At 41.0% G+C, this 23,814-nt stretch overlaps 4 protein-coding genes across 9 annotated transcripts in view; 1 reads left to right on the top strand and 3 right to left on the bottom strand.

Moving 5' to 3' along the window:
* Positions 1–282: 282 nt before the first annotated feature.
* On the bottom strand, positions 283–4,086 carry stard14 (START domain containing 14). Its single transcript, XM_062393261.1, has 6 exons — positions 3,685–4,086; positions 3,452–3,599; positions 2,609–2,712; positions 2,279–2,396; positions 2,135–2,187; positions 283–1,162 (listed from the first exon to the last, which is right to left on the bottom strand). The coding sequence occupies exons 1-6, from the start codon at positions 3,859–3,861 to the stop codon at positions 956–958; spliced, it is 807 nt and encodes a 268-aa protein (XP_062249245.1). The 5' UTR covers positions 3,862–4,086; the 3' UTR covers positions 283–955.
* A 1,700-nt stretch (positions 4,087–5,786) lies between these two features.
* On the bottom strand, positions 5,787–13,653 carry rab41 (RAB41, member RAS oncogene family). 4 transcript variants are annotated; one of them, XM_062393266.1, is made up of 8 exons: positions 13,470–13,653; positions 12,301–12,359; positions 11,307–11,360; positions 10,333–10,438; positions 9,903–10,014; positions 8,897–8,990; positions 8,048–8,114; positions 5,787–7,813 (listed from the first exon to the last, which is right to left on the bottom strand). In XM_062393266.1, exons 1-8 carry the CDS (start codon positions 13,546–13,548, stop codon positions 7,749–7,751), a joined length of 636 nt encoding a protein of 211 aa, XP_062249250.1. In that variant the 5' UTR covers positions 13,549–13,653; the 3' UTR covers positions 5,787–7,748. The 4 variants fall into 4 exon arrangements, with proteins under 4 accessions (XP_062249250.1, XP_062249249.1, XP_062249248.1 ...); XM_062393265.1 differs by lacking the exon at positions 10,333–10,438 and adding an exon at positions 10,915–11,020 and having other exon boundaries at positions 13,470–13,652; XM_062393264.1 differs by lacking the exon at positions 8,897–8,990 and adding an exon at positions 9,381–9,474 and having other exon boundaries at positions 13,470–13,650.
* Positions 13,654–14,641: 988 nt separating this feature from the next.
* arr3b (arrestin 3b, retinal (X-arrestin)) lies at positions 14,642–23,432 on the bottom strand. Of its 2 annotated transcripts, none has more exons than XM_062393257.1 (16): positions 19,811–23,432; positions 19,381–19,414; positions 18,280–18,310; positions 18,064–18,124; positions 17,924–17,968; positions 17,639–17,832; positions 17,428–17,487; positions 17,249–17,325; positions 16,976–17,111; positions 16,798–16,882; positions 16,560–16,632; positions 16,225–16,362; positions 15,988–16,065; positions 15,871–15,894; positions 15,732–15,781; positions 14,642–15,044 (listed from the first exon to the last, which is right to left on the bottom strand). In XM_062393257.1, the coding sequence occupies exons 2-16, from the start codon at positions 19,386–19,388 to the stop codon at positions 14,938–14,940; spliced, it is 1,167 nt and encodes a 388-aa protein (XP_062249241.1). In that variant the 5' UTR covers positions 19,389–19,414; positions 19,811–23,432; the 3' UTR covers positions 14,642–14,937. The 2 variants fall into 2 exon arrangements, with proteins under 2 accessions (XP_062249241.1, XP_062249242.1); XM_062393258.1 differs by having other exon boundaries at positions 14,642–15,041; positions 19,811–23,428.
* Positions 14,994–23,814, top strand: part of inppl1b (inositol polyphosphate phosphatase-like 1b) — a 28,569-nt gene continuing 19,748 nt past the window's right edge. The window contains exon 1 of one of the 2 annotated variants that reach the window (XM_062393253.1): positions 14,994–15,066. The gene's annotated coding sequence lies outside the window, so the exon portion shown is untranslated. The remainder of the gene's footprint in view (positions 15,067–23,814) is intronic. The other variant, XM_062393254.1, reaches the window with a different exon arrangement.

Here is a 23,814-nt window from a genome sequence, read left to right as displayed (position 1 = left end):
ACTGCTGATCTAATCCTTGAGTGTCGATGCAAGTCTACAGTCTGTATAACTTATATAGAGATTTCAATAAATACACTATAATTGCACGTCTCAATGAACCTTCACACAGCCGTCCTGTATAACATAAGGAGGATGGAGCAGAACTACTCGTAATTACTTCTCATGGCTAAATAAAATTAAGTGTGTATTACACAATAAAATTCACATTTTAAAAACAAAATCAGCGGCAAACGTAATGACAGCGAGGTTTCTTTTTTGTTTTGGATTAGCCCCCCCCCCCCCCCCCCCCTCCCCCAAGGCAAATTGTTCTGATTCACAGTCGATGCTCTGAGCTGCTGCACAAACAGCACGTTTCATGTAATCTTATTATCATGAAGCCGGTTTAAATAGGCAACGAACAATAATAATAATGAAATTTAACTAAATAAAAAAGGGACTATTATATTGTAAAATTTTGTTGACTTTGAATTAAAAGGTTGGGTAAATAGTCTATGATAAACAATTGTTGCGTTATAAATTTTGGTATTTAACTTCACTTTCACCGATGGCAGTTCTTCATCTTACCTCTTTTTAGTCCCTCATTAAAGGTAACTCAATTTTCCAACATTTTAAAATGGGTTAGTGCACATGTTACGGAGTCGCCACTGTATAAGTAAAGCTTCCACCAGGCCAACATTCAAAGCCCAACACCTGTAACACCTGCTGTAAGGCCAACACTGGACACGTGTTTAGCTTAGTTCAACATAGACCGAGGTGATTGGCCACTTGATCTGTCCTCACTTCCTACTGTTAAGACAGCTGTAAACACTTTGTACTTCATGCTCATCCCACAAGGCACTCTGATGTGGAAAAACTGGAGGATTAGGGCGAAGTCACACAGTAGGAGGTCTCAAGTCTTTTTGTTTTCGCGAGGATAATCAGTCCATCCTCCTCTCTCTCCTCCCGTCCCTTCAATTTAACTACTGTCCTCGCTGTCCTGTGCGTCCACCTTGGAGCTCTCGTCCACGTTCTCCAGCGAGTCGGCTCGCTGTATCGACAGCTCGGCGGGGTCCATCATGGGCAGCGTGTTCTGCTCCGGGTACAGCCAGGGCTTCTGGTCGGGGGAGTTCTGCTGCTTCCACTCGGGGTAGTTCTTTCCCGCCTTGTGCAAACACTTCATCACCTGGGGGAAGGAGGGCGTAGGATTATCATCGGGTCTGACAGTGAGGGTCACTCCGCACCTCAGTCAACAGCGCTGGAGATAAAGCTGCTCGACGCCTGTAACTGATTAAACGGTTGAGTAGCTGCAGGAGACCCTGTGGTTGTGAGAAACCATTTACAGCTCTGACGCGACAACGAAGTCAAACGCTGAAACACGTTTGCAAAACACAATCTAATATATAAACTGAATGAGTCATAATTATGCCATCGACATTTGAACAAAGGCGCTAGGATTCTATGGCGTAAAAGAGGATCATCTTGGCAATTTTATATCACAAACATTGATGTAGTGTGATTAAATGCAAGTATTATTCACTTAATATGATATATATTTCTGCCTGCTTATTATCAGCATAATCATCCTGTGGGGCCTTCAACATCCTCCCATATAATATTGAACAAATTGTACATTGAACATATTTAGAATCAAGATATCCCTTCTTTTTGCATTTATCTTATCACTGACTTTTTTTCCGGTTTGTTATTTAAGCTGTTTAACCAATGAAATATGAATTGTTTCTACTCGGTAAAGGTCAATGCTTCCGTCTTGTTACAGAACTCCAGTTCCTCAGTGGCAGTTTCACACGACCGCACACTTCGGTCTGAATAGTTTCCACCTGCGCAGTGCGTATGAAACCTGGGGAACGAGTTCAGCCGGGAGCGAGCGAGCCACGGAGAAGGATCTGAGATGATCCTTTGTCAGCAGCCTCACTGGGACGGGCCCTTAAACCTGGTTTCTACGGTTACCATTGTCCATTAAAAGACACACGAAACCCTCACTCCCTTACGCGCACACACCTCGTGCACATGTTCACCTTGTGGATATGTAAATCCACAGCGGTAGATGCACACGTTCCATGTTATTACAGCCACATCTTTAAGCACACTTTTGCCTACGGGGCGTTTGGATCAGCGGTTGTGTCACGTTACGTACCCGCGGAGCCAAGACTTGAGACGCTTTGTTCACCACCCACTTTGGAAGAGAACCTGGAAGCACATGGACGGGACGGCAAACTTTAGAAAAAACGGATCTGAAAACAATAAGCCAGCAGTTGTTGTGGTTTGGACGTGGTCGTACCTTTGGGGTCGGCTTGTGAAAGGTATATGAAGGCACAGCTGCTGGGTCCTATGGGCTTGATGTAATAGCCGGTGAGGATGGAGATGGCCCTGACGAGGTCGCTGCGCGGGGGGTATTTCTGTGAAGGAATCAGAAGAGGTTTTCAAAATACTGAGGGGGGAAAAATCTTGTTTGAAAATAGCTCTCGAACATGCACGAAAGAATAAACGCCTTATAAATGGAATGTGCAGAGAGAGTGGTTGCTATGCGGCTGGAAGTGGGTGTGATGTGTGTGTGTGTGATGTGTGTGTGTGTGTGATGTGTGTGTGTGTGTAGGAGGCGGCGGCGTACCGGGTGCTTGACTGAGAAGTTAACGATCATGTACTCTTCATCCTTCACCTGCCACGAACGCAGCGTCACCACATCTCGGTTCTTTAGAGGCTTTGGACAGAGCCCTGAAGGGATGAAAAGCAAAAAGACAAATCTGTGTTACACTCTCCTCGGTTTAGCTTTTCACGAGCACAGCCTCAGAGTCAGCAGGTGCCTCCTTGTTGTGGCAATAAACAGGACAGTGTTCAATCCCTGAGGGAGTTGTTAAAAGCGATCACACAAATGGATGGACTGGGAAAATGGAAATACAGCAGGGAGCGTTTGCTGATAGGGAAATTGTGGTTTCCCTCCGAGTTCAAGTCCATTTTACTCGTTATCTATAATTTTTACGTGATTTCTATAAAGAACTTGATGCAGAAAAGAAAAGAGGAGGTGTGGTCTCTTTGGTTATTGTGTCGAGAATGAGGTCAAATGGATGAATGGCACTAATTCAGCCATAAAAATGTGGAAATAGTTAGTGGAACTATATTTATATAAGTAGAATTATATGTTTATTCCTATAACCCATATTCACAAATACAATATTTTGTAATAGGGATTAACAAGGTGAGATACCCTCTGCCCTTAACTAGATTTAGGAGAAACAATAGCAAAAACTCTATCCAAATTAACTTGATTAAACAAGATAAAAGTGGCTACTTCACGTGTATTCAGTTTAAGATCCAATCATTTGAATAAATATGACTCAACCCGTGAAACCACAGTCTCCCTGTTTAAAGTTCGAATGGATTCAGTGTGAGGCCTTCACTGTCCGTGGGTCAGTTCAACACAGCGGAGGAATGTGTCACAGATAAGAGTCCTCACATGCGAAGTAGCCCATATCAGCGTTAGCAGAGAGCCGGGCGATGTCGCGGCTCTCCAGCATGGTGGGGTCCCACTTCTTGCGGTACTGGCCGTCCTGGAGGACGTCGTACATGTCGGCGGCGGACACGTCCCTGATGGTCATCTTGCACTGAAACACATGGGGGGGGGACACTGGTGAAGCAGACGACGACGCGGGCCCAGAGAGTCGCAGAAGTTTCGGAGCCGGGACTCACCTTGATCCTGTGGTTCTTTGGGACGTTGTTTCCCTTCTTGGCCGATGGATTTTCCACCCACACCTGCATGTCGCTGTTGTTGTCGTACTTCTTCAGCCAGCAGCTGTCGGTGGAGAGGCACTGCAGCCTGAAGTCAGCGAACATCGCCTCGTCGGGTAAAATGCTCTCCGCGGACATCTTCCAATTCAAAGTTAACTTCCTACTGAGAGAGAGAGAGAGGAGCCACGGAAAGTAAGAGGGACTCACAACAAAGCACCTGCTCGGCCCGGAGTGTGTGTCTGTGTGTGACGGGACCCGGCGGGGCTGGATCAATGGGAGATGATCGTCGATCAGGTCGAGCAGGATTTTCTTGCGGTGAATTCCTGAGCCATGCCTTCAACGCGCCTGACGTCACAGCACTTCCGGGTTGCAGGTGTGCGCACGGGGCAGGTGAGCCCCGCCCCCAGCAGAGATATGGGAGAAGTTTTTTTGTTGTTGATTTAAACATTAATTTTAACATACGCACAAAACTAGTTGAGGACACACACACACAGATACACAAACACACACACATACACACAGACTGCCAAACATACAAAGAATAATAAAGAATAAGGGAAATTAGGAAGGCATATTAATATCATTGTATTTATCTGTGTATATCTGTGTTTATCTATCCATCCATCTATCTGTCTGTATATCTCTCTCTCTATCTATCTATCTATCAATATATCTGTGAGTCTATCTATCAATTATCACAATAGAGCCTATGATTTGCTAGAACCTCTATCATCATATTTTATTAAAAGAAATAAGTTAACATTTGAAATCTTAAAAACAGCCCCCCAAAAAACTGCTGAGCTGTACTGATGCCTGAGCCTATATTATTTTTGAAACTTCCATAAACTGTAGTAAAATGTGTACTTCCATAAAAAAAGTTTCAACAATATTTACATAATAATGAAGGGCAAAGATAAAGTATCAGATTCGAAAAGCAGATCAATAATTGAATACACAGGAAAGTTAATCATAAAAACATGTGTTGGCTGAAAAGTCTGGTGTCAGGCGCTTATGAGATGAAAAGACTCTGACGTTTAACCTGTTCACATGAGAAGCTTATATGTAAGACTGGTTTTGAAATGACGTGTCATTTTCTGAATTACTTTTCTTTACATGAACGCACTGATGGCATCACACAGCTGCTTTCGGTCTGAGCTGATAGAGAGTGTAACAAACGGAGACATGTGTGGGCTGCTGCAGGGAGTGGGTTGATGTTAACCGCTCAGTGTATAAACTGTAAATGTTAAACATAAACAGCACAATAAGACAGAATCACTGGTTAAATATTACCGCCACGTTGACTTGAGCGCTTCCTCTTAGACTGGGCCTAGAGTCTGTTTTAACAACTCATGAAAGGTTCAAATAAAAACGGAATTAAGTTCTGTTTGAATATAATAACTTATTAAAAACTTGTTTTTTTATGTTGGTAAAGATTCACATGGGATTTTGATATTACACTTTTATTTGAATGACTAAAGTCCAAGTTAAGATGATAAACAATTTTTTTTAAAACAACCATGAATACAAAAGAATAGATATTCTGCTTGTGCATCAGCTCTGGATTTTTAAAAACAAAGTCCCTTTATATCTGTATGTATGTATATGCTCAGCATGTTGAAATGAATACCTACCACACAGCGACTAGCCAAACTCACTCACCTAACAAAACTGAAATTGCATAATTAAATTGGTCTAAATGTTGAAACCCAGGAATAGGAATGATGAATTTCTGCTGACTAGTTTCAGTGTAGCGTCACAGGCACAACATAGTTTTGTGTAAAGATGTGGCTCCTTCAATGTGATGTAACCTCGTGTTCATACTTGGCCACACCTTTCTGTTGGAACACCAGTTATACGTACCCAAATGATTAGTGGGTCCTGTTTGCGGTGAGAAAGAATTTCCCTGGCTTCAAATCAGGTGCTGTGTCAAGAGCTTGTAAAAGTTTATTGAGATGACGCATCCGAAATAATATAAATCATCGATGCGCCATACAACTGATACCATATAATAGTGCAATACCTTTTCCTACAACAGGGCTTCACAAAGCAAGGCATGACAGATGTTGATGTTTTGGTGAAATGTCTTTATTTAATTCCACGTGATAGGTCTACACTTGTGTTTCATTAACTCTCCTTTTTATACATCAGATAGCAATAGAACATTATTCACACAAACGTTGCTAAACACGAGTAGACAGCATATTTCAAATGGACAGACACAATTCAGAAGAGCACAAAGCTGAGTATTTAATCAGTGACAAGTAATAGAAGAGCTGCTCATGTTAAAATGGTTGTTGAATGTAATTAAATACTGAATTTCTAAATCCATTTTTAAAAACGCCGACATCTCAAAACAAGCTACAGCAAACGACCAGTGTCTTTTGTTGTGCTATGAACAGTAAGTTGGTTTGTGTTATATGTGTGTGTGTGTGTGTTCGAGTGAGTGTGTGTGTGCCTGGAGACCCTGCAGCCTCCACCTGTGACTGTAAACCAAACTACCGACTACACAAACAAGTGATTCTTTGCAGCGTGACGGAAAACAAAACATTACCAGGCCTCAATGTCGCCTTTAGTTGGGGTCGCAGCAGACACGCAAAAAATAAATAAAATAAACTTTTAACATGCGTGTCAGCGTCTGCACTTTTGGTCGAGCGTACAATGTCATCTTTATGTCCAAGTTACAAAATAAATAAACACAAAAACCCAACAGTCCTGCACAGCCAATAGCAATACAGCAAAAGGTTACTGCAACTAACTTTCTCTTTACTTTTTACAGCAAGGTTGTTAGTAAGTGTCCGCCGAATCTGAGGTCAAACTCTTTATCTACCAGCTCTACAAAACAACAAGTGAAGCCATGAACCAGTCAGCCGGCTTCTTTTATATATTTTACAATATTGTGGCTTGATTCAGTGCACAAAGTTGGTGAACAAACAAGCAAGGCATCTGTGTTCTTATCCATAGAAATCCTGCATGGTGAGCATGCTGCATGTTCTTGCAATAGTGTAATCGACACAACACAAATGATCGATGAGACGGTTGGTGCGTCAGAACCTCCAAAGTGACAACTTTCCATCGGCGTTGACCTAAACTGAACACTGGCTCTTTTTATTTTAAACCTTGGGGGCATCTAATGACTGAAAACTCCTCTTCAGGCATGTTAGTATGCGTGCAGCCTATTTAACATAGGAAAGACCATCGCTGTAGTTCTAATAAAGAGATAGCTGAAAGTTAGTAGCCATTCTAATGAGCTTGGGATGGCTTGCCTTTAAAATAAAAATGAATATAACTTGGTTGCACATCCCTTTTGCAGCCACCTTTTAAATAAACCTCAAATCATAAATGTTGTCTGCTAACATGCCGTTGTATTAGTCAGTTCAAGCTGGCAGATGTATTAGATATAAACTATAGCTAATAAATGGACCATTAACCCTCCTCAATAAAGAGGATTCCTTTAAGCCAAGTGTGGTAACATGATGATTAACAATGACGTAAATTTCACCGGTAAGATCCTGTCTCTTCTCCCTCAAAATAAGACAAAGTATAAAAAAAGAAAGATATCTGAGATGTACAATATCTTAGATAATTAAATCAAAAAAAGTTAAATACAACAGGCTGATAACTCAACCTTGCAAAGTCATTAAAAATAAATCCCAAGCAGTTTTACTTTACAACACTGACGAGAGTAACAGCACTAAGATTCAGAACTGTGCAAGAACTCGAGAGCGGTTAGCTATGACGGTCGGCAGTCCTATATAATGCCATGCAACTGGATGAAAATCTCAACATATCATTGAACTTAATCCTTGTTTTAACAGTTTACTTTTTAAAACTTTTTTCCCCCCAGATAATCTGCTTCAATACAGTAATGCACATCCACACGGATACTCTGAAAAGTCACTGAGTTGAAAAGGGAAAAAAAGACAGGTCCTCCATCCCAATGGCAATGCGCCAAGGGTGGGGAGAGTGGCCACTGAGAGACAAGCTGTTGGTGGGGAGGACACAGGCGGGGGTGGGGGTGAGGTGTACTAGCATGAGCAGCTGCTCTCGGTGACAGTCATCTCTGGCTGTTTCTCCAGTTTGATGTCGATCACTGAGAGGACTTGGTTAAGCAACATATTAGATGACGGTGCAAATTTCACTTCAGTATTTTCTGCAGTGCTATCAAGTTGCAATCTCAACAGTGAATAATTGTTCTGCTCTGCACAGGAAACTAAGAGTCACTTCTTACCAGGTTGAAAATTACCCTACAATAAAAATAATAAAGTCTCAACAATAATAACAATAGTTTGACAACATCGGTTGAAAGCAGCTTTAAAAAGGATACTGTCCTCTTTGCTTTTCTCCGGTGTGCTATCCATCCCTGGCAATGCGGCAGCAACACGACGGAACAGCTGCAAAACGAAGAGAGAATTAAATACAGTTTAGATGGGATATAAAGTTAAATGCTTTCAAATAGGAATGGATGATATGCGTAAATCTATTATGGTAAATGTAAATTCATCATTTCGACACTATGATAAACCTGATTTGGCAAGTTTCCTGTAATTTGAACACGAAAACAGTTTAAACTAAGAAAACCTGCCAGCAATTTTTGTTTTTGTCTACTTGTCGTATAATCGTCCAATACTGATGTAATGTAGTCCTAATTAATTTGTAATAATACCCAAATAAATAAGAATTAATACAAATTTGACTGTTTTTGATTTACGATACATATCAACCAGCCCTCCTGTCAATATCAATCTACACGGTACAGACAGAGTGATCACTCCTAAACCATGTTTGAATTAAACCACAGGCAAACACGAGAAGCAGCTGAATCAGACACAAATTGTAACTGACATTGCTGAGTTGAGATAAGAGCATGAAAGTGAAGGTTGCTGTGCCAACATCCTCAACAGAGCAAGTCCATTATATTCACAGAAACATTCATAAAGCTGCAGAATTTGCAGTGAATCAGACATAAATATAGATTGACCAACTGAACAAGGTAACGGTTAACTTGTGCAGAGAGAGTGAACCGAAACGCCTGTGGAGGGAAAACACATCTGATAGGGACACTGCTAAGATGATGTTGTGATGAGCCATTGGAGGGGAAAGTAGACGGAAGGAGTTAAATGAAAACTTGGAGGGCAGAATCAGCTCAATTACCCCGAGAGAGCAGAATTTCTACCTGTTTGACATTGTAGCCAGTCTTTGCGCTGGTTTCAATGAACATGACATTCAGTTCCTTAGCTCTCTGCTCGCCCTCCTCCGTGGTGATCTGTCTGCTCAGGTAAAAGCAAAAGGGGGGAAGATGGACGGACAGACAGATGTGGAAAGAAGCATCGCAAAGAGGACCGGCCAAGAGGGGAGGGACGAGATGGAGAGAGAGAGAGAAACAAAGAAAGCTCAGCACAGGATCTTGTTGGGGGTTAAAAAGGAGAGAGGTTAGTTTAGTTCTAACACACACAGATAGAGAGGAAGACGAAGGAAGATGAGGCAGCAGGAAATCGACCCCTGGGGTCGCTCATTCGTTCGTTCACCAGCCACACTCTGATCCCTATAATGAATACATGGAGGAGACGTCACAGCTGCACCTCCCTGACCTACGAGACGTTATGACCTGTGCTGGAAACGTGTCAGTATTACACCTGCAGCTGTTTCTAGACACCAACCTGTTTGACGTTATAGCCAGCCTTGGCACTGGTCTCTATGTACATCACATTGAGCTCACGAGCTTTCCTCTCTGCCGCCTCAACAGAAACTTGCCTGCCATGGTCCCGGGGAAGGAGGGGGAGGGAGTGGTGGTCAGTGTGGTGTTGAGGGGAAACACACACAAAAAAAAAAAAATCAAGATGACATGGAGAGAACAGACCAGGAGAGAGAACAAAAAACGTAAAGAAAAGGGGAAAAAAGCCAAAATGTCAAAATTATGTGAAATAAAAATGTGAAAAAAAACCAACTTAAAATCACTGAAGTATGCAAAAATACAGAGGGATGATAAAAGTCAAAACTGGATGGGATGCACTGAGGGGAAGAAAAGTGGGATTCCAGGCATTGGCAGTGTTTTATACTAAAATACTTAATGCTACCCATTTTCTTATCCTCAAATAATTATTCAATTACAATCTATATATCAATCGTTGTAAACTATTAAGAAAATAAGTATCATTCACACATCGCACACAACCTTGTACCTTTTATCCGCCAAGTCTGTTTTGTTCCCAACAAGCATGATAATGACATCACTTCCTCTCTCTGTTCTAACATCGTCGATCCACTTTGAGGTTTGCTGGAATGAATTTAGATCTGTGGATGTAAATACACAAAAATATTACTGTACATCACGAATCTGTGTAGGCTCACAAATAAAACATTTTGTATATTAGTTGTAGTTAAGTGTGCACAAGCAACTAGAAGTTTAATTTAAACATTAAAGCATCTAATATAAGAAAAGCTCAAAGAGATACGTATGTTAGTAAGCAAGAGGATAAGGAGAGAAGCTTGAAAAAGAAAAATACTTAGAAATGTTGAGGGTTATTGGCAGAAACACATAACATTTAAACTATGCCAATAACGCATCATCTAGCTAAAGACACCGAGTGAAAGAGTACAGCCCTGACTCACTGGTGATGTCATAAACAACCACAGCAATGGTAGAGTCACGGATGTAGCTGGGAATTAGGCTACGAAAACGCTCCTGTCCAGCAGTGTCCCAAAGCTGGAGCCGGACCTGAGGATTGGAATGGAGGAGACAAGGAGAAGGACAAGGAGGTGGAGATAAAGAGAGGAAAGGTAGGACAAGGAGACAGAAAACGGGACAGACATGAAAGAACTGCGAGCCAAGCGGTGGAGATGAAAATGGCGTTTTATGGAGGAATGGCGAGTCACTCAAAATGCGGCGTGGTCAGAGATGACCAGTGTTATGCGATAAGACACGTGAAAAGAGGCCATGCTGACTCATTGTTCAGGCTGATTCAGAGGATATTTTCCATTATTCATTTCTTTCCAACAACCTCGTATGTGAAATCATTTAAAAAGCACAGACCCCCCTGGACACTGCTGGAGAAAACAGCATCACCATGGTTGATACAGTCAGGAGTAAATCGTCATTTTACTGTCCAGTGGGGTTTGCCAGACTAGTAGATGCTCTTCTATGCCCTCTCATACATTAAGTGAAGGACAAGGAGGTGAGGCTATGATACCTACTGGCTATATCATAAACCACCACAGCAGCAGCCGAGTCGCGGATGTAACTGGGGATGAGGCTGCGGAAGCGTTCCTGTCCGGCTGTGTCCCAGAGCTGCAGCCGAATCTGTGGCCAGTCGCAAAAATGAATGTGGCAAATGGGAGTGGGCGCGAGGGGATTTCATGACCCAGCCAGGGGATGGAAGGAAAACAAAAACTTGGATGAAAATGAAAACATGATCACATGTGTAACAAAATGAATGTGTTTTGACATTATACTAGATTTAACCAATGTGAAATGGTGACAGTGAAATAAATGGTGGCTACTGCATAAAGAGCAGATGAGAAGTGTACAGGCTGTTTTAAAACTACAGTAATGGGAATGATGAGAATAACAATGAAACAAGGCTTACCGTACGATCTTCTAGGTACATGGTTTTTGACAAAAAGTCAATGCCAATTGTTGCCTGTAATAGAATAATTGCATTAAATCGTCATATTACAGTTAATACACTTTGATAATACAATTGTGTAATACAAACATTATCTACAGACAAATGAGGTGTGACTAAAGGATCATGGAAAAATGAAGAGATCCTTTTCTCTGTATAAAAGTATATCTATGCTAAATATCATGCGTACATATATAGTCGTTACTTGTGGTTCAGGTCGGGCTGCATGATTTGCAAAATATCTTTTATGGATATCAAGTTATTCCAAGAAACAAAAATCTATTAAAAATAAATGTCAAAATTGGCTTGAAACTCTGGTGAACATATGAATGTAGAGAACGCATCTATGAAAGCTGCTACTGATCTAAAGCCTGATTTGGCTGTAGAAATATTGTAATCACTGGTTATTAGTCGACTGAGACCATGAGGTTTGAATTGTACTTTAATCTGTCCATTACTGTCAGGTAGCTAAAACTCTAGCTAACCAGCTGTGTGCAGGTGTGATGAATGTCTTCTCAACACACTTGGACTTGGACAACACTGGACTTTGTTGAAGCATCTGCTTCAGGTAGAGATTAGAATCCATTTATAACTATAAGGTTTGCATTTTCCTTTCTTTTTTAACTTGTCCAGATATTGCACATAGAGATGTATTTATCCTATTTTTATGGTTTTGCTTTTGCAGAGGAAAATAAGTCTTTGGTCCAAATGGAATTGTTTTATTGATGAACCCATAATGTGCACTTTTCACAACAATGATATTAATCTAATTTAACTGAATCATCAATAGTCATTAATTATTCTAAATTGATCAATGCTGAACACTGACATTGAATTGGGAGAGCAGTGCTGCTACCCACCTGAATTTAACAAGTCACAACCTCTCTTATGATAAAGGGCTGTTTAATCCATTTACATTAATAATCACACCATGTACTGGAATATATATCTTTACCTGATAAGTGTTGTCGAAGCTGTCATACATAAACCTGGTGATGAGCGAGGTCTTCCCAACTGTGCAAACACAATGACAGCAACTTTAAACAGAATCAAATCATCGCAGATCAATTCAATCGGCTGTTAAGATTTAACACCCACATGTATCCGAACTGATTTCATAAGACAGGCCGAGAGAAAGCAGATCAACATGACTCAGTGACGTGGTGAGTTCATTCACTGCTCTACTGTGGACGCTGAACCCACACGCTGAGCTGGCAGTATGGGTGGAGCCACACAAACATGGAAAATGAAAAGAGGCTCACTTCTCTCGTGTGTTTTCGCGATTTAACAGCGCCATGTTAGACACAACTAGCCCTACGACACAATCACGATTAGCCGATGTGGGTGTGGGTCCCAGTGAGCTGGTGACAAATGTCCCGGGGGGGAAAGGCCGAGTGGTCTGGACCCACCAGCCGACGTGGCTCTGCAAGGTGCCTCTGTCCGACGCTAACGGCTAGTGAGTTGAGCTACGCGACACTGACAGGGGGATGAGCTCGATTCCCTTCACATGCAATAGGAGGTACTGTGTTGAAAATCAACACATTAATGACAACACTTCTGTGGTTTCTAATACGTAGCCAATATAAGCGGACGCTTGACGTCTTTAAGCTTGGCACAGCTAGCTGCTAGCTAGCTAAAAGTAGTTAGCCGGCTACATTTGCGTAAGGGGGATGAAGTCGGTGCATCACAGGCTAGTGGCCCGACTGGGAACCGTGTGCTTTTATTCAAAGTGACAACGAAATAATGTTAAGATAAAGTTCAAATTTTATAAAACGTCAACATTACTCGTGGTGGCCATTCATCGAAAAGAGGAAAAGCAAAGTATTTGACTAGCTTAACATTGTATATGCTAGCTAGCTAGCTTCGCAATGACATCATCCCCATTGAGAGGAAATGTAATGTCCACAGTGATTATGTCACCGTCCAATATCTTAAACCCTGTGTTCAGACTGATATGTTAACATCTACTTCTGTTTCGTCACGGGTCGCCAATGTCCGGCTTCACCCTCAGGGAGAGCCAGCCGCTAGCTAGCCGGAGAAGCTAGCTAGCCCATCTTAGCCACTTCTCCAAACATTCTCCCCGCATCCCAGCGACACGTCGGGCGCTTCGTTCCTCGGACTCACCGCTCTGCTCGCCCAGGAAGACGAGCTTGAACTTTCGTAAAGGGTTGCCGAACTCCCCGCCGCCGGTCGTGGTAGACATTTTGGCTAAAAAAACAAACAGCTACTCGGCTAGCCTGGCTAACGATGCGTCCGGAGCGGAGAGGAGCGAGTAGTGTATCTTCCTCCTGCTCGGGGCAGCGCTATTGTTTTCTTCCACACGCAGGAGGGGGAAACAGCGCCACCACGAGGCCACAGCCGAGGGATTTAAACAACTTACAAGGTACAGTCTCATTTCATGTCCATATACAAAGCAAGATTTATTTTTTTCCACAGTTTTTTTTTTCAGATGAGTGTAAATGTTGACTCATATTGTGTTCTCTTACTGTATATATTGTTGTTCTATATTGTTGGTTTTATATTGTTGTTTGTACAGTGCACCAACCGCACCAAGGCAATTTCCTGTATGTGCAAATATACATGGCAAGAAAAGAATTCTGATTCTGCTGGTTTTTTTTCAAAGGCCCAGTGAGATCACTCAGATTTAGAGGCAGAGCCTTTAGTGAAATGTGTGCAAGATGGTGTCTGTTTAGTGTCTGTTTATAGAAGATATAAATCAGAATCAGAATAGAAAATAGAAAGGCTATAGAAATGCAGAACTGATGAAGCTTTGGGTGGAATATAATGGTGCATTCAGGATCCGGCTCCAGTGTCCAACTGTTAGTACCGAGCAATGTCTCCTTTCATTCTGTGTTTGTGTGAATGTTTGTGTTGATTAACTGACTCAAAATGTGACCTTGACTGAGACTACACACCAACTTGTCTATATCTATTTATTGTTTAATGTGGTGACTGTATTTCTATCACTATCCCTATTTAGACATTCATCCATTTTTAAGTTGAAGAAACAGATTGAGAGGAAGTCTCTCCAAACCAGAGGTAAAGGAAAAACATGGCATTTTGTACTTGGCTCAACTTTTCAGAGCAAAGCTTGTGTTTCCATGTGCCTCAACCTAACAGATTAATTGCTAACATATAAATAAAAGTATATAAATTGGGTCTGTGCATAGAAAATAAAATTTATGGGATCTTTATGTTTTTGTTCTAATTATGCTTTTCTTTTGTTCATGAAATTATGAAAAAGTGTCACAAGACTTGGAGTAAAATGAAGAAAGGTAAACGACTATTTGGGGGAAACGATGTGTTTATTTCCTTCTCTCGTCTATAAAGAGGGAGTATTTATGGGATATTTGTCCCACGGCTGCACATTCGGTCAAAAAGATTGCATGGCTCTAGTGACAAAGCAATAACACATCAACAATAAATAGCTCTCTGCATTGTCCGTTTGCATGAAACATAGGGGGAAAAGTCTAATATCTACGCAATGGGACATTTCCTCTCACAAAAGAAAAAAAAAAGTACAACACATGTTTATTTCTAAACTACAATGGCATCCATCTGATGTCAGTCACATGTTCATTTGCCAGGGGAATTAGTAACTCTCTTCATTGGTTCCCTTGTGTTCTGTGTTCTCTGTCAGAGAAGGGATTTTCCTTGCTGGACATCTCATCCCTTCACTCGAATTTGATGTCTGTCCTGCTGGCAAGAAACAACCGATTGTGTAAGTCCGACATTGAACTATCTACTTTTATATGTGATAATAATAATAAGGGACAAGCAGGTCACATGATTAAAATTAAGCTTTTGCATATTGATATATATATATCACATGCAAATATAGTACTAGCCATCAAGGAGTATACATGCTGATATAAGTAGCTACTGGAGATGCTTAACAAAAATGATCTTAATCAGCCAAATTGAATATTTGTGTAATGGTTTCATCAGGTGAGACAGTGCACTCATTCAAGGGCCATCACGTCTAACAATCTATCGCCTGTATAGACGAGAGCGTTTAAATCAGGTAAGTGTTTCATAGAGATGACGCACGGTGTGGCCCCTTGAAAAAGTGAACACTGTAAAACGTGCTGAATCTGAGGTGACCTCACCTGAACTAAAGAGGCCCCTTAATCCAATTTGCTGTTGTTCATAACACACAAAAAAGCACAGAGGAGAGAAGTATCAGCAGCATGTCTCAAGCACCACAGCCACAGGTGAATGCATTTGTTGTCACAGAGACCTGTATACTTACACTTCTGCTCGTTAGACAGCGATGACGTGCAATGAGTGGATAAAAAGGGAGGACATAATATAGAAAAACACATTAATCAGATTAGTTATAGTTGAGGTTGAGGGAAATTTCTTCGGTTAAAACATTGCACTCACCTGCTGGTTTTGGGGACATCAGACACAGAGGAAGCTCCACACAGACATCGCTGAAAGTTAAACAATAAAAAGTACAATTATTAACATAATCTTCACTTAAATATCACACGATCACACATGAAGTCAAATCGGTGTTTACCTTGATGTAAGACCACCCAGCAGGCTTTAGTGAGAGAACATTAAATGAATCATCAGTGTACGCCATTTGACATTATATGTATGTGAATGAATATGTGTTTATTCAGTTAGAACTTACCCTCCGCCGGACACGACCAGATTGACCTTGACTTTGTAGGAGACAACGATTCCCTGCATCTCCTTGTCTCCATCACTCCTGCGAGGGGACAGAAATAGTTAAGTTTTCACAGCTTGAGGATTAGGTATAAGACACGATAAGTGGATGACACAGTGTGGAGATGTATCCCTGCCGCTCAATAAGAGGATGAAAACCTGTCGCGGGCTCACTGTAAGCCCTTTCACGACAGTGGCTTACAGGGTGGTGGAGGCGAGGTTGGTGTCCCCGTCTTTTAGCCGCCCGTCCACTGCGATCCCGCGCTTCTCTGTGTTGCTGGCCAGCAGGGGGGTGAGTGTGAAGGTCTTCTCCAGTTTCGAGTTGGCGTTCACTGTCTCACTGTGTAAAGCAGTGAATAGGTGTTAAACTTAAGTCATTATTTTCATTGGTTTAATTTTTTATTTAAAAAATGTATGTTAAAATGAAAAATGCTTCCCCCCCTCAGTAATAAAAGTACACACAATTTAGGGATATGTTGATGTGATAATAATTGTAAAGAAATATACATTGCTAATCTAATACAAGGGAAGCCTCACCCGGACTCCTCAGTGCAAACGGCCCTGGTGTAAGTGTCAGATGAGTAGAGGACCACATTTGTTAGCTGCTCAACTAAAAAGAAGGAAAAACAGTTCTGCATTACTACAAACAGTCAGACTTGAACATATATACGTTATATATGTACTCATATTCTCTCTCTCTTTTCTGAGATACACAAACACAAAGTATTTAAAATTCAACAACTGTCTAGTTAAAATTTCTTCCCTTGCTACTCACCTGAGACTTTGATACTCTTCACAACCTTAGCGGTTTCGTTGTTGATTTTTACTTTGACGGTGATAGGATCTCCATGGTAATATAGCTAAAAAGAAACAAGGATTTCATTTGGATTAATTATGCAATCTTAATATAATCGGTGTAATGCCAAAAATACAGCTTCTAAACTTAAATGTACCTCTTTTTCAAGGGAGGCCTCCAAGTGAACTGGTTTGTCAGTCATCATGAACTGTTTGGAAATTTCCGCCTTGGGTCCGGGCTTGTTGTTAACTGGTGCAAACTGTATTTTACGAATCATCAGGCGGCAGGTGTCTCTAAGAAATGATAAAAAACGAAAAAACATAATCAGAGTTCATTCTCCTTATGTCCTTTATTCGGATACAGTTTAAGAATGCAAAAGAAGAATGCTGGGATTCTTCAAACAGCTAGGTTTGACTGTGGACATACTTACTTCTTTTCAATTTCCTCATCTACGTTGCTGGGTGCGTTGGCCAGGTATGCTTTAACCTCAAAGTCCACGCCACAGGCCTACAACATTACAAGAGCCTAATGAATAACCTGCCAAACATTTAACATCCTGCATAAGAGAATATGAAAAGACATTTAAAAAAAAAATGACTGTAATAGTACCTTTCCAGAATCGTTTGGCGCTGGCTGCAGGGCAACTGAGCAGGGGAGATTTGTTGGCATCTGAAACAGCAAAAGACGAGGGAAACTTATTAATGGAAGTGACTTCAAAGTAAAGCTGACGTAAGGATGTGCTGTCGATCAATGTAACACTAGAGGAAGGGACAGGAGGGATTTGATATGTTGTGTAAAGAGTGAGTTAATTCCTCCTCACCTGGAAGGAAAAGGGACATCCTTGCTCTCCAACTTTCTTCATGAGCGATTCCAGCATTGGTGAGCTGGGGACGCTTTCGCCTGTAGGTGGATACACCTGAATGCGCTTTATCCAGATGTCTCTCCTGAAGGACAGCCCAATGACATCCAATTCTTCGCTTCCATAGCGGAAGGCACAGGCGAGGTAGACATATACTACAATGGAAAGGGTTTCCCATTAGTCTGGGTTGTGTAAAAATACAGGATTTATAACCTTCCCCATTTACAGCAATTAAGATGAAAGTACCTTTTCTGCCTTCAAGACCAGCAGGGTCCACTTTAACTACCCCATCTGCAAATGAGAGAAGAATCGACAGTGTCAGATTTCCTAGAGATGCACATATATGTACTTATGTAAGGATGCAAAGAAGACACTGTGATACACACCGACTATTTCCACTGAATCCACATGGTCCGTAAAGTCTCTCTTCCCCAAGTACAGAGAAATCTGCAAAGAAGAGAAAAGCAGAAACCAGTCACTCCCACGCTAAGGTTACAAGAGTTTGAAAGTTATTTCTGGGAGTTGGAAGAGCTACACACAAACTGCACTCCTCCCTAGACCTATGGGTGCCCTGTAATGACTATATTGTAGAGGCCACTTACATGTCCATTGCCACTGGTCTTCTTAAATACCCTGGAAAGAGGGAAAAAGGAAAAGTTTGTCAATCAGAATTTATTTTGAATTTTTTTTCTTTTTTTGATTCACTAAACCTATACTTGCTAAACACAAAATAAGTTATTTCTGCCTTACTTTATATAAATTCTTAACAGTCTCTCTTCTTTTCAATTTCTAAAGTTGTCTCATGCCATTATTTTTATTTGATTCACCCACAACCTACCAGGGTTATCATTAGTTAACACTGCATGCTGGGCAATGACAATAAAGTTGAATCTAATCTAATGTCATTTCAAACTATAGGATACGGGGAGTGCCCTCACTCCCCATTCATATAAGGATGGATTAGTGCTAAGGTTGGAAAAACAGCCGGACATGAGACTCAACTCTGATTTCCTAAGTCTGTACATCTCAAGTCATCCTAGTTTCTTAATCAGTATCTCAGAGTGTTGATTTTGTTTCTCAATAATCTTAATCTTATATAACCTTGTGAGCGCAGGCCCGCTGCTCTATGTGACCATAAACAAACACATAATCCCCGGTGGTGTTTGCCCCTCGGGGGTGGGCCAAGTAATCCAATTAAAACTTATCTTTTGACCTGTAAACCGCTTCTCCGAGATCAAATCCAAACAATCCTTTTTTTAATCAGGATTGATCCATTCCTTGGCCGACTCAAGTGTTTGAGGAATCACAAAGACGCTGCGTGTCTGTGCCGAGATGTGGAATTACCACAGCAAAGCTACTCTGCATGTTTTCTTGTGATGGTATTCCGAGCATCTCTTGTTTAATTCAATAACTTGTGTATCAAAACACAGTTTAATCCAAAAAATAATCAAAGCCGTATTTTAAATGCACATACATAATTTAAGAATATACACTTAGTTTCAATACAAAGAATTATAAACAGCCTTAAATATCACTGTGACAGTGGTATTCAAAAGCATTCACCTATAGATATATACATTTGTCCTGTTGTGCCATTTAATCTTTTAATAACTTGAATTATTGATTTTTAACCTCTGAAGAAAAGGTGTTCCTCCGCAGAATAGTTGCTAAACAAAGAATAAATCAATATCCTTTATACTCACTTTGACATGTTGATGGCAAAGTTATAGATTCAGTCTGAAAACAATGAAGTAAAAAACAAAGTTATCAAAACATGTCATACTGATAAAAGTAAGACAATGAGTTGCAGTGGTTATATTTTCTCTTTCAATATCAGTGAGATTATCGTAACATTTTAAAGAGGCATTTTCCAAATGTTATATAATAATGAATTATTAATTAATAACTTTCCATCAGTTAAGGACTGTTGTAATCTCTGAATAACATCCTGCAATAAAGAGTACCTTTCTGATTTTTAAAGAAAATGCATCTCAAACTTGGCATGTAAGATAAACTGTGTTGCTAAAACGCATGCTCCTGCAATTTCCAATAAATTCCGATACTCCATTATTCCATATCTTGAGTTATTAACCTCTCCATCTATTCCTAATGCGAGAGAAATCGCTCACTTACCAATCAATCGGTTCTGTCAATGAATCTGCTCTGCTGCCTCCTGTAATCCGTTACTGTTGACAGTGTGTCGAGTGAGTGGCAATCACTGCCGCCTCCTGGCTTTTATACCATGACCTTCCAACCCAGGAGCCCTGCCTTCAGCTTAAAATCTGATTACTTCGTTAGAACACTACTGCTTTGGTCCGGGGGGGGCGTGTGTAAAAACAATGTGCGTACAGGCCGTAAGAGGAATAAGCTCGGGGAGATGTGGGCAGTGTGAGCGCCAGACGGGGCCAAAAACATATGGTGCGAAATAAACAGGCCAAGACCTGGACATAAACTCTGACAGTCACCTGACCTCTGCTGGATTTTGGCTTGATCAGTAATTTTTTAGTACATGTGCCACACGCACCATCCTCCATGTTTTTCCTATCATTTGAGTAGGATTGAGGATTTAATTATCACATAAAAAAATTCCCCTACAGGCACATCAAATTTTACTTAACCAGGGGTTTATTCTGAACATCACGACAAAATAACAAGCGAATATATCAAATTTTCTAAAGCTTTCTTCTGGAAGCCTGATTTATAAACAACTAATAGAACTGTCCGCTAACATAAGGAGACCTGAAGGGCATCTACTTCTCCACGATGTAAAAATGTAGTGGCTGTTTCAGTGACTCTATGGTAGAAATACCCGAATGAAGTACTTGTTAAACTGATATCCTCCAAGCTGCGACATTTTAAAATACCTCACAGAGGCGAAAACATTGTCTCATGAAATAGACTGTGTGAATGTGCAAGGAAATCCTTTCTTGGGGCTTAGAGAAGAGAAGAGTGGTATTAGTTGGATTTTGGTGGCCAGGGAGACAGATGGCTGCTCGACCAAGCCTTGCACAATCTGTGCACACGGCAGGTTTACAGAAATCTAAGTGAGCGGCCGACTTACTGCCGTGCATCAAGTCTCAGGTTGATGACAAAACCATCATGCTTGTCAATTCTTCCGTTTATAGTTGTGACTGAGATTAATTCAGCAAATTAGTAGCAGTAATTAGCATGTAGCAAGGACACTCTGGCTGATCCATGTTTAGTTTACAGGATAATAAACTGGATTACAATAGTGGCTTTAACATAAACTCTAAAGTAAATACTAGGCTTCTATTGTTTGTTATCTACACCCATTGTCGGTGATCTGAGGTGGATCCAGCCTCTGACCTGACGCACAGCTAAAGAGGTAAATCTGTGTCTGGCGGATCAATGGAGGATCTTCACACCAACCTCAGCCAAGTGTAATTGATTGATTAATGAGGGAGCTGGATGATGGATTTTATGGCTTGTCACACCTTGGCGGTAAAAGATAATTAATTCGATTGGCTGGGGTTCGTGTTTGGCCTGTGTTCAACTGTCATACGGGGACAAGGTATGAGATCTGTTTAAAGCTGACCAGACAGGACGCCGGTGCAGCACATCACTCCGCCGGATCAACAGCCCGGACTTAACAAGCAGATACAAAGTTAAGCAGTCTAAACCATTAAAGCTGCTTTCCCGATCATTCTGCATTAGTGCTCTGCATATAACTTCTAGCTGTTCACTCACATGCACAGCTCTAATATTCATAACAGTGCAGGAAAAAGTTGTTAATCCTGCTGTAGTATGCACCATTGTGAGAAATTCAAAACTGTTTAGAAAGGGTGATGAGATGGGGGGCAGTGGCTCCCTTATGAGTTACATGAGGCTTTTTAATGTAACATTAGAAACACCACTGCAGTTGGGTAGATATTGGTCAAACAAAGGGTTTTGACTGACCTGGTTGAAAACTGATAGTGCTCAGGCTTTTTCATTTTGTGTTTGACTTATTTTTTATGGTGAAGGCTTGAATAGACAGTCTTGTAAAGGTTTACAAATGGAGTTACTTCACTTTTAGTAGAAATCCCAGTTGTCTCTCCTGGTTGGGCTTCCTGTTGAGGTACCATGACGTACAAACACCAGGAAGATGCTCAGTGAGTGGACACCTTCGCCAAAGTAAACACGGCATCCCGTCACGTTTAAGAAAAGTAAATAAAAAACTCCACGTCACAGAAATTGGTTGCAAAACTTTTCTTGGTTATCCTGCTAAGTAACAAACAAACAGATAATAAACATAGCCTCCTTGGCGAAGGTGATGATATATAAATATGAAACCTCTCCATGCCACGTCCACCCAAAGTCAGTAGCAACTGCTCTTCCGGCCACTTTGTAGACAAGATCTTTTAAAAAAAAAAGAACCCTGCCCAGTTTTGCATAAGATGAATGCTTCTGTTTTTCTGTATCCTGTGTATACTGTTATAAGCATTGACAGTCATTCTGATACAGCCGTTACGCGCTTCACTGGGCCAAAAACCCCACCTGGGTTTGAAGGGGAAACAGCACTGTCTATCTAGTCAGAGTGGGTTCCTTGGTTGGTTAGTCATTTAGTTTGCATGACATCTACTGACTGCCAGCAATACCCACTGTGTATTGATTCATTTATTAACCTTTGTCTTGGGTCAAGACAGGTTAGATGTTAGAGTTAGTGTAAGTCATGTACGCACAGTCTGTAGTGGATGAATGAAAGGTAACTTATCTTTCCTAAACCTCATTCAATCCTCTAATGAGATTTAAAAGGCACAGGGGCAATAGGTCGTGATCAATGCCATGGATCTGTTAGAATATGTTTCAGTCTCATGTTCATTGAATTTATATGATTTGAATCCATTCAGATGTTTTATTTGATCTCCAACATTTTAGAACCATCACTGTAATGCACTGTTAGACATGTCGTACTGCACAGAGGTTTACATCTTTGTACATCTGGACTGTTTACATAGAATTGTATTTTTGTATGTCCAGGATGCAGCCACTAAAAACCCAGGTAATCTCACTTCACGATGAACCGTCTCTCCAGAGTGTTTCTTCTCCACTTTTAGCCGCTCGAGGATCCATACAATCTTATAAGCACCTTACAGTTAATCTGCTGCCGTTTTAGGCGAGCGCTATATGTGGACAGCCAACGAAGTGGGGACCGCTGACTTGTCCCAGTGCATTACAGAACCACGGTATTACCACTTCTTAACAACACACTGTTTGCTGTGTTGCTAAATGAAGGCGCTGAAGCTGTGTTTGTTAGTCACAGGAACAAACTCTATTAGGTGCTGATCCAGTCAGAGTTTCCTTATTTGTGAGGCTGAGGTTTTTCTTTCAGCACAAACTCAAACAAGGTTTCGCCAATTCGCAGCAATATTATTGTAGGTGAACTGAATTATGAATGCAGGAGTATAAACAGGGGTGTTACCTGTTAGCTCTCTCTCTGGTTTAATCTGCAACTCACATGTGACCTTTAGCCAAATGTATTTTTAGCAGCACCAACTCAACTCAAGTGATGCTGTAACTTTGATGGCCTGCTGCCATAGCTGTTGTGAATACATGGTCATCACCATTTCCTTTTCACTACCGGCATTAAATGGGGATTGTGTTGCTCTTGTTGAAAACACAATTCTTCAGCTTAAACTAGGTGCCGGACCATTTTTTTTTTTGAATGCCACCTGTCCTCTTTATATTTAAAATCTTCTCCATGTTTATCTAATCACTATCGTTATTTTCTTATATATATATGGAATCATGGCCTTTTGTGCTGTCTGGCCTTTGTTAAATAATGTTACATCTATTCCTGAACGTGCTGTTTAATATCAATAATACAACACAGCTTCATCAAGCTTAATCTTCATCAGTTCATGGGAACTTAATATACTGTTAATATATTGTGGTGTCAGTGTTTATCTCAGTATCCTGTTTAATTCTCTGTTTGCATAAACAGAACATTCAATAATAGATCCGACTAACAGACAAGAGAGGAACCAAGTCAGCGTCTGACATGGTTCATGAGAGATGTTCACCGTCACCACAGCTCGGGTTCTGAAAAAATCAAACAAATTTAAACGTTTCCATTTAGCCAATTAAGTCATGAATGGACTCTCAGTTACGCAGATATTCATCCAGTTTAGAAGGTG

This window comes from Platichthys flesus, chromosome 8 (genome assembly GCF_949316205.1).
Source record: "Platichthys flesus chromosome 8, fPlaFle2.1, whole genome shotgun sequence".
NCBI lineage: Eukaryota > Metazoa > Chordata > Actinopteri > Pleuronectiformes > Pleuronectidae > Platichthys > Platichthys flesus.
Note: the sequence above shows the minus strand (reverse complement) of the source record. Positions and strands in the feature narration are given on the sequence as shown.